This window comes from Sinocyclocheilus anshuiensis, unplaced genomic scaffold (genome assembly GCF_001515605.1).
Source record: "Sinocyclocheilus anshuiensis isolate Anshui unplaced genomic scaffold, SAMN03320099.WGS_v1.1 scaffold117, whole genome shotgun sequence".
In the NCBI taxonomy this organism is placed as follows: domain Eukaryota; kingdom Metazoa; phylum Chordata; class Actinopteri; order Cypriniformes; family Cyprinidae; genus Sinocyclocheilus; species Sinocyclocheilus anshuiensis.
The window spans coordinates 2,228,509-2,245,165 of NW_015536624.1; the positions used below are offsets into that span (position 1 = coordinate 2,228,509).

At 34.8% G+C, this 16,657-nt stretch overlaps 1 protein-coding gene and 1 long non-coding RNA gene across 2 annotated transcripts in view; one reads left to right on the forward strand and one right to left on the reverse strand.

Moving 5' to 3' along the window:
- Positions 1–16,657, forward strand: part of scarf2 (scavenger receptor class F, member 2) — a 30,184-nt gene that overhangs the window by 6,024 nt on the left and 7,503 nt on the right. Inside the window, exons 4-9 of the mRNA XM_016507328.1 lie at positions 945–1,464; positions 2,723–2,941; positions 4,390–4,518; positions 5,876–5,979; positions 9,576–9,690; positions 11,072–11,196. Coding sequence (XP_016362814.1) covers positions 945–1,464; positions 2,723–2,941; positions 4,390–4,518; positions 5,876–5,979; positions 9,576–9,690; positions 11,072–11,196 — 1,212 coding nt within the window. The remainder of the gene's footprint in view (positions 1–944; positions 1,465–2,722; positions 2,942–4,389; positions 4,519–5,875; positions 5,980–9,575; positions 9,691–11,071; positions 11,197–16,657) is intronic.
- Positions 7,447–9,564, reverse strand: LOC107704416 (uncharacterized). The gene is made up of 3 exons (XR_001635958.1): positions 9,458–9,564; positions 7,677–7,769; positions 7,447–7,567 (listed from the first exon to the last, which is right to left on the reverse strand). It is a non-coding gene; the product is annotated as an uncharacterized LOC107704416 (long non-coding RNA).

Below are 16,657 nucleotides of genomic sequence, written 5' to 3' on the forward strand. Positions count from 1 at the left end.
TAACAATAAGTGTTTCCTGAGCACAAAATCAGCATATCAGAATGATTTCCAAAGGATCATATGACACTAAAGATTAATTAATGACTGCTGAAAATTCAGCTTTGCATCATAGGAATATAAAATGTATAAAATTGTAATATATTTCACAATATTACTGTTTTTACAGTATTTGTGAGCAAATAAATGCACCTTGGTGAGCATAAGAGACTTAAAAAAAAAATAAAAATTAAAAAATTAAAAAATCCCCAGACTGGTAGTGAAGGGTAGTGTATATACAATATAACACACATATAATAAGCATAATAGTATGCAATATTACAGTTTTACTGTATTTTGAGCAAATAAATGCACCTTGGTGAGCATAAGAGACTTAAAAAAAAAATTAAAATAAAAAAATAAAAAAATCCCCAGACTGGTAGTGAAGGGTAGTGTATATACAATATAACACACATATAATAAGCATAATAGTATGCAATATTACAGTTTTACTGTATTTTGAGCAAATAAATGCACCTTGGTGAGCATAAGAGACTTTAAAAAATTAAAAAAAATCCCCAGACTGGTAGTGAATGGTAGTGTATATACAATATAACACACATATGATAAGCATAATAGTATGCAATGTTACTGTTTTTACTGTATTTTGAGAAAATAAATGCACCTTGGTGAGCATAAGAGACTTTAAAAAAAAAAACCCAGACTGGTAGTGAATGGTAGCGTATATACAATATAACACACATATTATAAGCTTTTTGTTTACAAAATAGACATGTTATGCAGTGGTGAAAGAACAATTTTCACTGAGCAATCTGAGTTTTATAATCAACATAAAATATTGTCTAATATACTTTTACAACAAGCTGAAAAAAATTATTTCAGCTTCCCAGTTGCACAGTAAATATGTTTATTTTCCTTTGACACTGTGCTTTTTCTGACTCCTCTAGAGTGTCCCGCTCAGTTCTGGGGTCCAGACTGCAAGGGCATGTGCACGTGTCACCCTAACGGTAAATGCGACGACGTGACCGGGAAGTGCACGTGCTACCCAAACCGCTGGGGTGAGAACTGCCAGAAGCCCTGCAACTGTCAGAAAGGGAAATGTGACCAGGAGACGGGCAAATGCACCTGCCATGCCGGGTACTGGGGGCCGCAGTGCAACAACAATTGCTACTGCAGCATCAACTCAGTGTGCGACCAGAACATGGGCCGGTGCATCTGCAACCCTGGTTGGTTCGGCCGGAACTGCGGCGCTCAGTGTGTATGTAACAACTCGCCTTGTGAGCAGTTTACGGGCCGATGTCAGTGCAGGGAGAGGCTCTGGGGTCAGCGCTGTGAACGGCACTGTCAGTGCGCCAATGGGAAGTGTAACCCTGTGGATGGATCATGTACCTGTAAACCCGGATACAGAGGAAAACTATGCCGGGAGCCGTGTCCAGCTGGATTCTATGGACAGAACTGCAAAAACAAGTGAGGAAAAAATTATGTAGAGTACAATAAGTCTCTTATGCTTACTGTGGCTGCATTTATTTCACCAAAAATACAGTAAAATAAAAATACAGTAACCAAAAATACTGTTAAAAAATTACAGTAAAAAAAAATTAATATTGTGAAATATTATTTCGATTTCAAATGACTATTTTCTATTTTGAAATATTTTAAAATGAAATGTATTTTTTATGATGCAAAGCTGAATTTTCAGCATCATTACTCCAGTGTCTTAAGTATCACATGATCCTTCAGAAATTATTCTAATATGCTGATTTACTCCTCAATAAACATTCTGTATTATTAAATCTCAATGCTGAAAAAAAGTTTTGCTGCTTAATATTTTGGGGAAACTGTGATGTACTACCATACTAAAAGTATACTACCATATACAAAAGGGGTAAGTAAGATTTAAAAAAATAAAAAAAGTGAAATATTTTTTTTTCTAGCAAGGGTGCATTAAATTGATCAAAAGTCACAGTACAGACATTTATAATATTACAAAAGATTTCTATTTCAAATAAATGCAGTTGTTTTGAACTTTCTATCATCTATTCATCAAAGAATCCTGAAAAAAATAATATTAGAGTTACCACAAAAATGTTAAGCAGCAAAAACTCAATATTGATAATATTAAGAACCATTATTTACAACAGAGCACCAATAATAAAAGCATCAAATCAGCGTATTTCACAATATTACTTTTCAAAACAGTAAAAAAAAAAAAATGTGTACAGAATATTGGTGTTTATTTTTATGATGCAAAGCTGAGCTTAATATTTTTGTAATTTTATTGCCATAAAATCATTGAAAAAATATATATATTTGTTAGTTTTGCAATACAAATGTCAAAAAATTCTTAAATCAAATTTAAAAAATTCTTAAATCAAGATATTACTTGAAAAGCAAAATGACATAAGATATTGTTTTCTGAATAAAATATCGAAATTAAGTGAGTTAAAAAAAAAACTTACAATAATAGAGTAAGAACAATAATCTTGTTTTCCTTTTGAATTAAGTTGATTTTTTTCTGACCTTATTAGCAGATATTTGTCCTTGTTTTAATAATAATTAATAATTTATTTTTGTTTTAAACAAACTCGCATCATTTTGATTTGAAAACAAGACTTAATATCTAAAGTATTTTTGTTTAGATATTTGACAAGACAAAAGTACTGAGTAAGATAAACATTTTTGGTATATTGGTTTTGACTGTCTTTTCTTGTTTCTGTTGCTCCAGGTGTGGCCACTGTAAAGGCCAGCAGCCCTGTAAGGTGACGGAGGGTCACTGTGAAACGTGTGCGAGCGGCTGGAACGGGACAAAATGTGATCAGATGTGTGCAGAGGGTTACTTCGGAGAGAACTGTAAGGATCAGTGTCCGCCGTGCAAAGACGGTCACTTCTGCAACCGGATCAACGGGAAGTGTTCCCACTGCAATCCCGGCTGGATTGGAGATCGGTACACAATTTTGGCCATTGTAGCCAACTGTTATAAAAAAAAAATAGCTGTTAATGAAACAAGAACAAAACAAAAATGCAAAGTTGACAAGTGAGGGGGGAATTGACTAAAAATAAGAATTATGTCTACTGACAGCACTGTTTATTTACATATACTATCTGCATTGTTTTTAGTGAAGCACCCACTTAAGGAATTATGCACATCAAATAATAATAGAAACATTAATTGAAGTACATAAAACCATTTATACATCAATACACTACCAAATAAAACATTTGTGGTTGGTAAGATGTTTTAGTGTTCATGAAATAAGTATCTTGTGCTCATCAAGGCTGCATTTATTTGATTAAGAACTGTAAAATTGTAAAATATTATAATAATTTCAAATAATCATTTTCTATTTTAATATATTTTAAAATGTAATTTATTCCTGTGATATAAAGCTGAAGTGTCAGCATCATTACTCCAGTCTTCAGTGTCACATGATCCTTCAGAAATCATTCAACCTGTGACATTTTTTTTCAGGACTCTTTTTTACTCATTTATTTGAAACAGTAATCTTTTGTAACATTATAAATGTCTTTACTCTCACTTTTGATCAATTTATTGTCTCTTGCTGAATAAAAATATTAATTACATTAAAAAAAAATCTTACCCCAAACGTTTGAACATATAAATGTTAATAAATAGCTGAATTCAATAAATAAAACAGCAATAGCATCAGGCAAATAATGCTGAATAAAGCACAGTCTACAATACTAATATTTGCAATTAAGAGAATTATAATGGTGCTATAAACCAGCTTGATTAAACTAAATTGCATGTGATTAGTGATTAAAACAGAGGTTTTTGCTATGAAATATCATACCCAATAGTGGAAGTATACCAAGTGTTTAAGTGAATTCATCTCTGAAAGTTTTCACATGTTGCTGCTCTTTAACTCTTTCCCCGCCAGCATTTTTGAAAAAAGTTGCCAGCAACAAAAATACACACGCTCGCGTCATGATACTATCGTAAACACACGTCCAAAGTGATGCAGTAGAGACGAAAATGTGGAATAACGTCGTTATTTCTGTTTTCTTTGCGCAAAAAAGTATTCTCGAAACTTTGTAACTTTACAGTTGAACCACTGATGTCACACGGACTACTTTGTCGATCATCTTGGTACTTTTCTGGACCTTGAACGTGGTAGTTACCTTGCTGTCTATGGGAGGGTCAGAGAGCCCTCAGATTTCATCAAAAATATCTAAAATTGTGTTCCGAAGATGAACGAGGGTCTTACGGGTTTGGAACAACACGAGGGTGAGTAATTAATGACAGAATTTTCATTTTTGGGTGAACTAACCCTTTAAGTATTTTCTTGGAGATTGTTTCGATGAAAACTAAAATCAAATTTGAAATTGACCAGCATTTGTATAACCTCTACCTCTTTCTCTCTCTGTATTCAGCTGTGAGGTGCGCTGTCCTAATGGCACCTATGGAGAAAACTGTGAAAAAGACTGCAGCCATTGTTTTAATGGAGACTGCCATTTTTCCACAGGAGAGTGTCTCTGTAACCCTGGCTTCTATGGGACATAGTAAGTCACATCTGAATCATGCACAAATTAAGGTCATCTTGATATCTAGGTCTGTTTTCATTAACCAATAAATCATCCTGAGTCATCCTAAATTGTTTAAAGATGAGGTTACCTTTAAACAAATTACAGTGTGCAAAACAGGACACCAAAAGTGATTAAATGTGCATTGATGCTTTGTAAACAGAGGCACTAAACATGTCCATCATAGAAAGACATGATGATCCTCAGAGGAGCATCACATAAACACATAATTGTATGTTTTGTGAGGAAAAGCATATCTTTGCCCTTATAACAGAAGGAAAGCATTTTTGATACTCTGTTGACTATAATTACGATTGCAAGACTTATTAATATTCTGAATATTCTGAGTGTGAATCACTTAAATGTTCAGATTTCACTTAAACTTTGTACAGAAGACAATTTCAGTCTTACGGTATCTGTTTTTTGGTTTATCAACTTTTTATTAAAAAATATTTCTGTAATGGCAAATCTGAATTTTCATTCTAATATGCTGATTTGCTGCTTAAGAAACATTTATTACTTATTATAATCAACGTTGTAAATAGTTGAGCTGCTTAATATTTTTGTGGAAACCTTTACAGTTTTTTTTTTCAGAACTCTGATGAATAGAAAGTAAAAAAACTGCATTTATTTGAAATCGACATCTTTATAGATTTAGATTTCTGTTTATTTCTTAATACAATAAAAACAAAATCTTTACTGTCACTTTTGATCTATTTAATGCATCCTTGCTGAATACAAGTATTAAGTGCATTTAAATAAAAATCCTACTGACCTCAAACTTTTGAATGATAGTGAGAAATTAAATAAACAAATATAAATTGTTAGAATATTCAGCTTTCACATCTAAAATGGCCAACAGTGATATCCTTGTAATATCTGCAAATTACTTTTTTTTCACTTGATCAGATTATTTCAATCTATCTGTTGAGTAAGACCAATCTAAATATTAAACACTATTGAAAATTATTCTAATATTTACCACAAACTACACTTGAATCATATTCATATCATACCTTTATTTTCGGTCAGAGATCAGAGTTCATTGTTACTTAAAACTTTTTTTTCTCAGAAAGACACTTTAAAATGTTTTGTCAGTTTCAGTTCAGAGTCTTTAAATGAGAATATCTGTTCTTGTTTCATTCATTGCAAATGCTAAATTCCTCTTCCCTGTTCATGCATTTCCAATATCAACATAATTGTCTTTAATTCCCCAAGCAAGCTGCCTTGTTCCATTTTCACTGGAAACTCCTGTTGCTATGTGCACACAATGCTTGTATTGATTTTTGATTCATCAGTGTTGTTTATGTGCTCTTTGTATTCCTCTTCATTTTAGCTGCAACCTGACCTGTGAGTTGGGTCAGTTTGGAGTGAACTGTGCCCAGGTCTGTCCATGTCACGACAAGAACTGCAACCCAGTGTCAGGAGCCTGCAACCTATGTAAGAAACCCTTCCTGACCCTCTTTGGAAAAAGCAAATGTAATTTCTCGAGCTTTCTGTGATGTCATTTGCTATTAAGACACAGAAGAACTCCTAAAGTGTTGAGACATATTTGTGGGGTCCAGCATCAGTCATATTTTCCATTACGTTAAAGGGAGGGGGGCGGGGGGGACAGCTGCCCAGTTGACGCCAAGGTCAACTTAAGATTAAACCTTTTGACTCTCAACTGATTTGCGAGCACGTCGGTTACTAAAGGTGGAACATTTTAGATACAGCAAATGCAGCATGACATAACGTCATGATCATTATACACATTATGCATTATATCACAGCCACCCTGATTTTTCCAGGCTAAACTGTTTTTGTCAATGGTGTGCAAAATGGGTATTTTTTCCCCCAAAAATACAAAGTTCCATACAGGACAAAAAAAGTACCATTAAAGTATGTAAGTGTCGCTTTCCATTAAAATATGTAAATATATCTCTATACAAGAAGACTTATTTTCAGAGTATACATTTTTACCCAAAGGCTTTATATATAATGCATTATAAAGGTATTCATAAAGTACGTTCTAATGCATTATATCTTTTCATAAATAATTGCAAACAAATATATTATAATATTTGAAGGTTTGTTTGTCAGGTGTTTTAATGCATTATACTTTATAAAAGTATAACAATGAAAAAATACGTTTTAGAATGTATTGTAACTGTTGAGGTCATACAATGCATTATAAGGCATAACTAATGCATAAAAACTACTTTTGGAATGCATTTTATATAAATTCTTGAAGTAAAGTGTTACCATATTTTTCCTACCCCACTGACAAGTACTTTTAGTCTTGTTAAGCAAAAGTTTTGTTAGGTTTATGCTTAAAACAATACAAAATATTTGCCTTTGGAGTAAGAAAAATACATTTATTTCCAAGATATATTCTCTGAAAACAAGTCTGATTGTCCTTATAAATTGATCTTATTTTATCAATGTTAATATATTTTTACAAAAACGTGCTGTTTACCAAAACATCTAAATAATCAAGAAAAGTAACACTTTCATAACCTAATAAAAAACATTTCCCAGAAAATAAAATTGTTAGCTAGAATGCTAATGAAAAAGCATATTTGTATTTTTTCTGGCAGTACATAGGATTTGTGTGCTTTATTCGAAGTTGTCGAAGCCGTTTGATTGCTTTGCGTGAGATACAGACCCAAAATTCAATTCATCACTCACTACTCTTTAAGCTAGTGTATATATAAGGCTCATTAACTTCAATGCAGCATAATCTTCAATATCACTGGATTAAAGTTATTTCTGGATTAAGGAATGAGGTTAAAATCATTCGTTTTTCTTCAAAAATATATGAGAAGCTTGTTGTGCAGGCAAATAAAAACACAGTTGCTATTGGTAACATGCCTGTGTAGTCCTCACTTTGTAGGTCACTGCCGTAGACAGCAGCAGTTTAACATGGCGGCCCTGATGGTGTTTCCAGAGTGGTGTCTTATTTTTACGGCTGTGTTTTTTGGCTCTGTTCCTGCCTGCTTGTCGAGTTAGTGAGAGCCGAGGTTGTTTCACACAGCTGAGAGAAATACTACAGGAAGAGAGCAAGAGAGAGAGAGACAGTAATGAGGAAAGGTGTGGGTCAGCAGAGGTTTCACAGGGACCTGAGTGAAGGCAGTAATGAAGTCACCATGGCCGACCTCAATGAGGCCTTCCTCGAACACAGCTGTGCTTTCAGGACATGTGTGGATGTGCCCACACCCGGACTGAGCTCCACACTTCTGTGACAGAATCTACAGCACAAATCAAAGAGTCAAATGGGTTGTCATCAGTTATTATGCTTTAACTGTTTTCAGTTGGGTTTTTAGAAGCAAATGTTTGCACAAGGAATATTATGAGAGGAATATTTGGGTTCAGCTGAAAATCATTTCCGTTTAACAAAAAGGAGTAGCTCACTCCAAAATGAACATTTGCTGAAAATGTACTCTCCCTCAGGCCATCCAAAATGTAGATGAGTTTACAACTCCAGTCCATCGATTAATATCTTGTGAATAGAAAGACTGTGTCTCTGTAAGAAACAAATTTATCAAGATGTTTTTAACTTCAAGCGTCTATCCTTAATATTGTTTTCTCTCCAATAAAAAAGTAGCCTAATCTGAATCAGGAGAGAAATATGCACAGATCAAGCACTGTTTACAAGTAAAAACAGTTCAAAACAGTTGTTATCAAATACGTGGATGAATATTGATGTGAGAGGACGACAGAGGATGGACTTTTTCATTGGGGAAACGATATTATGGATTATGGACTCATATTTTGGCCAGATGTGACAGTTTAAAGTTAAAACACCTGAATGATGGATTTGTTTCTTATAACACTGAGCTTGATAGACTGGAGTGGTGTGGATTATTATGATGTTTTTATCAGCTGTTTAGACTCTCATTCTGACGGCACCCATTCACTGCAGAGGATCCATGGGTCAGCAAGCGATGTAATGCTAGATTTCCCCAAATCTGTTCTGAAGAACTGATGAACAAACTCATTCACATCTTGTATGACCTGAGGTTGAGTAAATGTATTGCCAATTTAAATTTTTGGGTGAACTATTCCTTTAAATTTGAAGTACAAATTTTATACGGCTTTACTTTTGGACATTTTTGAAGTTGCAAAAATATAAAAAAATTACATAACATGTTGGATGCACCATATTTTTCGTCTGGATCATCCAAGGCCAGTAATTATTTCAGTATGTATTATTGAGCTTATAACGATAAACGATCCAGACAAAAAAAATACGGTGAATCCAACAGCTGAAATTCTTCATTCTCACCAGTGCCAAATTAAGCATCCCAACATTGTCTATGTTTATGAACGGAAGAGCCAAATAGCTAGACTTTATGCTCCAGTGATAATGCCTGTTGGCAACAGATGCAAAGAAGCCACTGGCAGACGTCCCGCGTCTCACAGCACACAACTGCTAGCTCTTAAACTCCTGAACTCGTGTAGTAATTGCGAGGACATTTAATTCATTTCCGCAGAGTGTTCTTTAAGTTCAAGGAAATTTAAAACCTGTTTAATCTAACATTTGCAATGATGCAACATGAAATTATTCTGTGTATCAATTTGAAATTACTACACGGCTCTTGATTTTGATTGGTCAATTGCGGCATTCTGCAGGGTACTTATAAGGATCATTAACTTTCATGCTGTGTAAACTTCAGCATTACTGCATTAAAAAGACTAAAAGAGTTTATTTCTCTTTAAAAATCCATAAGATTTGTTCTGTAGTCAAAATAAACTGCTTTTTGCATGAATGGAATTGGTTAACTTCTGTACATTTTTCCTTAGCAGGCAAAATTCAACCTGTTTAATGTGAAACGCCATGTGCAATAATGCAACATGAAATTATTCTTAGTTTGAATTTGAAATTCAGTATTTTCAATTGCTTCTCAGACTTTGAGCATTTAAAAGAAGGTTTCACCTGTTGTTCTGCACAACTCAGTTGCATCTTGGTCTCCTACTACAGCCATGTTTTCATCAGGGAAGCTTTGAGTTAAATTGGAAACTTGACACTCTCTTTCTGTCTGTCTTTCTCTCAGATCCTAATCAGCGGATGGGAGTAATAGCTGCGGGAACGCTGGTGACATTCCTGCTGGTGGTTCTTCTCTCTCTGCTGTGCTGCTGCTTCCTCTGTAGCAACAAAGACAACCGCAAGTAAGCACAAATCAACACTAGTTTCACAATCCAGTTCTTAGTAAGTCCCAGCCTTCTGTATTAAAAGGATAAAATACTTTCTCCAATTACAGTTTAATATGCAAGACAACATTAGAAGTTTATTTACCGATTTTAGTGAGTTTAAACATTAGGCCTCATTCATGAACCTTTCACAAATATGAGTAATTTGCACATAAAATGGACTTTCTCAACTCTGCGAAAGAATTCGCAAATGCTGTGTAAACCTCAGATTTGATAGGTAAACGTGTATGTTAATGAATTCCAATCATTTGTAAATAGGACGCCTTCATTATTTGAGTGGTTTGACATCAAAATTTGGCTAAACCAGTAGTGTAAGTTTGAGGCAGAACTACTTTAGATAGAACTTGCATACTTCACCTATAAATAAAAATAATTAAAAAGTATTGAGAGTGTCAGATATTCTCCTTCCCCAATTATATAATCAGATATACTAGTTTAAACTCAAACACAATACCATTAAAAAGTTTGGGACTTATGCTCACCACGGCTGCATATATTTGATCAAAAATACAGCAAAAATTTTAAAATGTTTAAATATTATTACAATATAAAATAAGCATTTTCTATTGTAGTATATAACAAAATGTAATTTATTCCTGTGATGCAAAGCTGAATTTTCAGCATTATTACTCCAGTCTTCAGTGTCGCATAATTCTTCAGAAATCAACAATGTGATGATTAGCTCAAAAACATTTCTTGTTAGCAAAGTTGAAAAGAGTTGTGCTGCTTAATATATTTGTGGACATGGTGATGCATTTTTTCAGGATTCTTTCATTTCTTTATAATATAACAGCTTTAAACAACTAGTCTAGAGTGGTTCTGCTCAAACTGTACAAACTGTTTGTGAACACAGCTGTATTTGGTGCTGTAAAACCAGACTGACAGCCATATTCTGCATCGACAGTGTGAACGTGGCCCTTGTGTCTCCCTCAAATGCACTCTGTTCTTACACCCCTGGCAAAAATCATCTTTTAACAAAGCCTGTCATCAGAATTGTTCACAGTTCGCTGAAGTGAAAGCCTCTTCTGTTCTCCGCAGTCAGTCAGGAAAACTCAAGACTCTCGTGTTCTAGAAATCACAGTCGGCTGTTTTCTTAAACTTTCCACCTTTTCTAAATGGCTGGAAAACTAAAGAACGTAAGACCAACTGAGCCTAGATTTCCTCAGTTTGCCCGTGAGGCAAATTAATCCCTCCATTTCTTCCTTATTTGAACATCATATCTACAATCTCTATGCAGTTTATGCTAGAAGGCAATCGATCTACAATAGCACACATCTACAATATTCAATCCATTTCTAGTCAGTGCAATGTTGGTCTAAAGTCACTCTTCCTCATTTAGCCCTGACCAGGAAAACTCCACCAACAGCAAGAAGGCCAAAATAATCCTCTGCGGCGGATTCAGTCGAATCAGCACCAAACTTCCCAGAATCCCTCTGAGGAGACAGAAACTACCCAAAGTTGTTGGTATGTCTTCATTTTCCATCATCTAAAATTACATATGGTTTAGGTCAGTGTGTCATGAGTAAAAACATCCATGCAAAAGATGAAAGATGCACTTAATATGATCTGCCTGATGTTTAGTCTTCAATGATTTAACAAAAACAGCATATTTAGCAAGTATGCTTTTTGTGTTAGAGCGTATTTTGATGTGTATATATCTCCCTCAGCCTAAACAGACAGTGACATTTTTACATGTTGGCAAAATAAACTTTTAACTATACCTTTATTTTTTGAAAACTTTTCAAATCTAGTTTAATAGCAGAAACAACTGTAAGATACATTCTGGTTCAGCTAAAGGGAGTGTAACTGCAGGATGCAAGCCTCAAGTGACATTTATAACAGTTTAACACTTTTTTTAACCCAACACATCTTAAAAACAATTGGGCCACTGATAAAACCATTGAGTTGCCATGCAATGTCGGGACACACTGCAAGTCTGTGTCATGTATGAACTCCCTTATAGTTCACCCAAAAGTGAAAATTAAGTCATCATTTATTCACACTGGTGGTGTTCTCATGCTCTATGTCGTAAGGAGAAATTTTAAGAAATGTCCCGTTCATGCTTATTCATTTAATGGCAGTAAATAGCAACCAGCATCAAGCTTTAAAAAAAAAAAAGATTAATAAAAACACAGCATGAAATAATGTCAAAAAAGTATCTGCATACTTTTTCCACTGTTGAATATCTCTGGTTGTCTGATGACAGAATGATTGTTCTGTTGGCACATTTTATTTATTTATTTTTTATAAGTGTGTTTTTGTGCTTGTACCTTGGCTGGTTTAAGCCTGTCATGGATAAATATGACACTAAAACTGCCAGTAGGTGATGGCAATTAAGTCCCTGTGTAACGGGGCTGACGAGAAACGTGAGACGTGTGGATCCATCTGCAAGCTTTTATTCAAGAGATGTGGTCATAGCAGGCAGGGTCGAACAATGGCAAACAGGTCCTAGGGCTAGCGTAGGTCAACGATCGGCAGACAGAATCACAGGGGCGAGACGAGAGGGATAAATCCAGGAAAACAGAGTGATTCATTGAATCATTCATTCAAACAATTTGTTCAAAATGAAGCGTTCTAACTGCATTCCCAAGCCCAAAGTAATGTATACTTTAGTTTTTTTTACACATAGCGTAATGCTAGCGTATGCATGTAGCCAAATGCGTAGACTTCCTAAGTATACTCCATTTGATAGCATACACGAATGCAGACGTTCGCCATGCGCTCAAGAAAGCTTCATCTTTACAAATGTATATTTGTAAACTGTTTGGATTAGACAGCATTTTTAGTTCCTGATGAGCTGTTGTTAAAAAAAACAAAAAGATTACAAAGGGGTGTTACATCTGAATATTTTTACACACATACAGATTTGATTGATTTGATAGCATACACGAATGCAGACTGTTGACATGCGCTCAAGAAAGCTTCATCTTAGTCCAATGTCTGCTTTATGCTAGTTATGACTGATAAATATGTATTTGTACTGTTTTAAACTAAAGTTCAACAGTTCTCATAACCCTCTCACACAAGTACTTGTCAATGCAGGCATCTGTTGTTGTTCCGTCTCTTTAGTTTCGATTTCTACTGTGAAACAATGGCTTGGGTCAGTGTTGCCACCTTGTGGAACAACTGATTAGTGCAAAACCAAGTCAATGCCCATGTGCGACCTGCACATATGCTCCATCACATAGTAAATGCTCACATAGTAAGTGTTTTTTTGTTTTTGAGGGCGTGTACATCGTTAAAACAACATTTACGATATTGTCATAAACTATAAATATTGCAAACCCCTAACAATTTTTATTTTTTTTTTATGCTTCATGGTATAAGGATGAGTAAACTATGACACAGTTTTAATGTTTGGGTGAAACATCCCTTTACCCAAATCATTTGTTGGTTGACTACTCTGTGGTGCTTTCAAATCATTGCTGTGTTTGATCTGTCAAATCAACTTCTGACTCAACCAATGGCATGAGTTTGGGGCGGGGCCCTTTGTTTGTCTGACCATTGGCAGAAAGGGGAGTTTTTGGGAACCTGTTTGGAAGGAATCCTAATTAAAGCAATTCTTATTGGTGCTGCTACTGGTTAAGAGCTTCAGTCGGATTGAAAAGCGCTCCGCGTTGACCCAAACAAAATCTTTAGGGTTTCATCTGAATGGAATGCTTTGGGTGCTCGTTTTATTTCCCTTGGCTCCCTGTGAAGTTCGAGTCCTTATTAATCTGTACCCAAACAGACATTTGTTTTCTTATTCCCCGCATTTCTTTCCTCATTTCCCTATTTCTTGTTAAAACAGACGGCTGGGAGCTGACTGTTCCCCAATCGAAGACTCCTCTGTTTTTGCCAGGATGGAACCCCTGTGTGGAGTTCTTGTGGTTGGGGAACTGTATTGGCTGCGGCTGCGAGGAGAGGTTTTAGAGAGAATATTAAAGTGGCCATGAAAGCATATTATACATTTTCGAGGCAGTGTTGTTTGTGATATTCATTTTGGACTTGAATTCGTCTCAGAGAGCAAATTGCAAAAGGCATGGCATATTTGAGTTAGCACCGCCGAACAGTAAAGAAAGTGAGTTGGGCTTTTTAAATATAGAAAAATGTGGGTTGGTTTTGCTGTGGAGTTTTACAGCTGTTTTGCTTTAGTATGCATAAATAAAAGAGGTCAAAAACTACACCAACTCACATGCTTTCCACAACTGAATGATTCACTTTTAAGGGAAAGCTCACACAAAAATAAAAACTCTGTCATCATTTGCTCACCATCAACTTGTTCCAAACCGTCTTAAAAACAACTCACAATTTTAACAAAATGCAGAAGCTGCTCTTTTTCATACTGGTCAAGTTCCCCCCCAAAAAAAAAAAAAATGAACATAACATTTTCCCCGGAACACATGTATTTCTATTTCAAGCCTTCTGAAGTCACACATTACATTTGTGGGGAACAAACCATTTATTTCAAGTACTCAAATATCATTTACACTTATGCATATACGAAGTTGACACATTGCAATCAGATAAACTTGGTTGATATAAAAATGAATGATATCAAATTGGTGACATATTTGAAAAAGAAAAGACACATGAGAATGATATTTGAAAGCTACAGTTGAGATTTAAAGCCCCTGGTCACTTTGTGCTTTTGATTTATGGAGAAAAAAAGCAGTCTGAATATAAAGATAAAATATAATTTGGCTGCGGAGTGAGTAAATGATGACAATGTAATTTTCAGTGGACTACTTCCATTTAGCTTGCACTTGAATATGTCTGAAATATCATTGCATATAAAATTGTATATTTATATAAACATTACAATAAAAAATACAGGAAACTCAAAAGATTTAAGTTAACATATTTGTCAATGTAAGATGTGAAAGACAAAGAAAGACAGCACAAGCACAGTTTTAAAGCAAAACATTTGACAACAAGAATCCTGATAGGTTTTAAATGATAAAAGAATAGATAATCAGTTGAAAATGGAAAATATTTTGAGAATAACATGTCTAAATGTGTAAAATGTTCATACTTAATGTGATTCTCTACACCTGTGGTTAGTCTGCTAAGAACTTCAGGAGAACTGACTTTATAGATCCACTATAAAACACCAAAACACCAGCTGACTAAAAGGCTTTGAGCAAAAATTAAGAAAAAAAGTTCTGAGAAAAGCCCGTCACAATGTGACCTAAGTCTCCAAAAGAGCCACTTGGATCATCTCCAAACAAAAATCAAAGATCAATTGAATTCTGATTTTACGAAGAACATGGATGGCACAGTTTTATTTAAAACACACAATACCCCAGTGTATGGGTAACAGGTGGTCACGGGTGAGCACTATTTAGTTATTTAATGACCGAGAGAAAGCCCAGAGCCATGCTGTCCTCCAAGAGACACGTGCTTCCACGCTAATTTACCACATTACCACAAGTTAAGAGTCACTGCCATCAGAACAGAGTAAAGAAAAATCCTCTGTAAAACAATAATGTCACTGTTGGTTAGGGTCGAGTATGGCCTGCAGATTGTTTCAATAAAACTCCTCAAGCTGTAAAACCCTGGACAGACAACAAAGAATAAGCAAGTAGTAAAATGCAATAAGAAGATGGCACTTTAGCTGAAGAGATATGCTCTCGAACATAAACCGGCCCTTTCATCCTCAGACTTTATGAGAAAATTGAGTGAGAATGCATGTAAAGCATCTCTTTCATCTGACAAATCAAAAAGTGTTAAATGACTTCAGGAACTGCCAAAATCAATGCAAAATGTTTCTTTTCACGCTCACTCTAATTTGGTAAACAATTGGGGTTTGCGATAACATATGAGAGGAAGAACTGCAAGCAAACGCAGATGTAACGTTTACCCCGTTCTCTTCCCAACCCCCTCCAACTCTTTACTTAATGGGAGGAGCTGGATGAAAATATTGCTCTCTGGTTCCCTCTTTTTCCTCTTCCTCCTTTTCCTGTTGCAAGCCAGTGGTTCTGCTATCCTCATTGGCCGACTGCAGCAGTGAGGTCTGCTATTTTTCCCTTTCTTTTCTTCCCCCACTTTTTTTTTGTAACTCTACCCTCATAGGAGAGCAAGCGGGGGGCTGGGGGTTCTTCAGACAGGAAGTGACCAAGTTTACCACAGTGTGCTTTTAGAGCCCTGTTTACTCATCCATACAGCTGGTAATGACAGATTTAGAATAAAAAAAAAGAATGAAAACGTTTACCCCTTCATCTCCTAGTGACCTACATTCTGTCTCTCCATAATTCAGATGAGTAGTTTAGGAGAAATATTTCTACAGTCAATCTGTTTTGAAGCGAACAGCCGTATTTGGATTATTCTCACAAAAAAAGAACACGTCCAAGAACACACACAAAATATAATAAAAAATTATATTTTGCTCAAAATAAACAGCATATTTTAGGCCCATCACGATAAAGCACAAATTTCCCTCTACCATATTGTCAGATATTTAAATTATATTATATCAAATAAAACATGTAATTATAATATATAATATGTATTAGTGTATATTAATGTATATATTAATGTGTATTTTTATAAACATTTTTATATACAATAATTTCTAATATGCATTATACTTGTACATTTTTGTTTTTATTTTATTCAATCTAAAATCTAAAACCATATATAAACGAATACTAATTTAACTGAAATTACAATAATATGGTACACTGCACATACTGTAGTTTTATCTCTCCAAAAATCACTATTGAGAAAGAGGGAATTAAAAAAAAATGGAAAAAGTAAAACATCTGGATGCATTGCATATTAAGAATTTGGTTAGGGGCTTAAACTTCATGAAAATAATGTCACAATGCAAAAAAAGTCTGAGTACATTTTTTTTTTAAAGGGGTCACATGATGTTGCTAAAAATAACATTATTTTGTGTATTTGGTGTAATGAAATGTGTTTATGCGGTTTAAGGTTCAAAAAA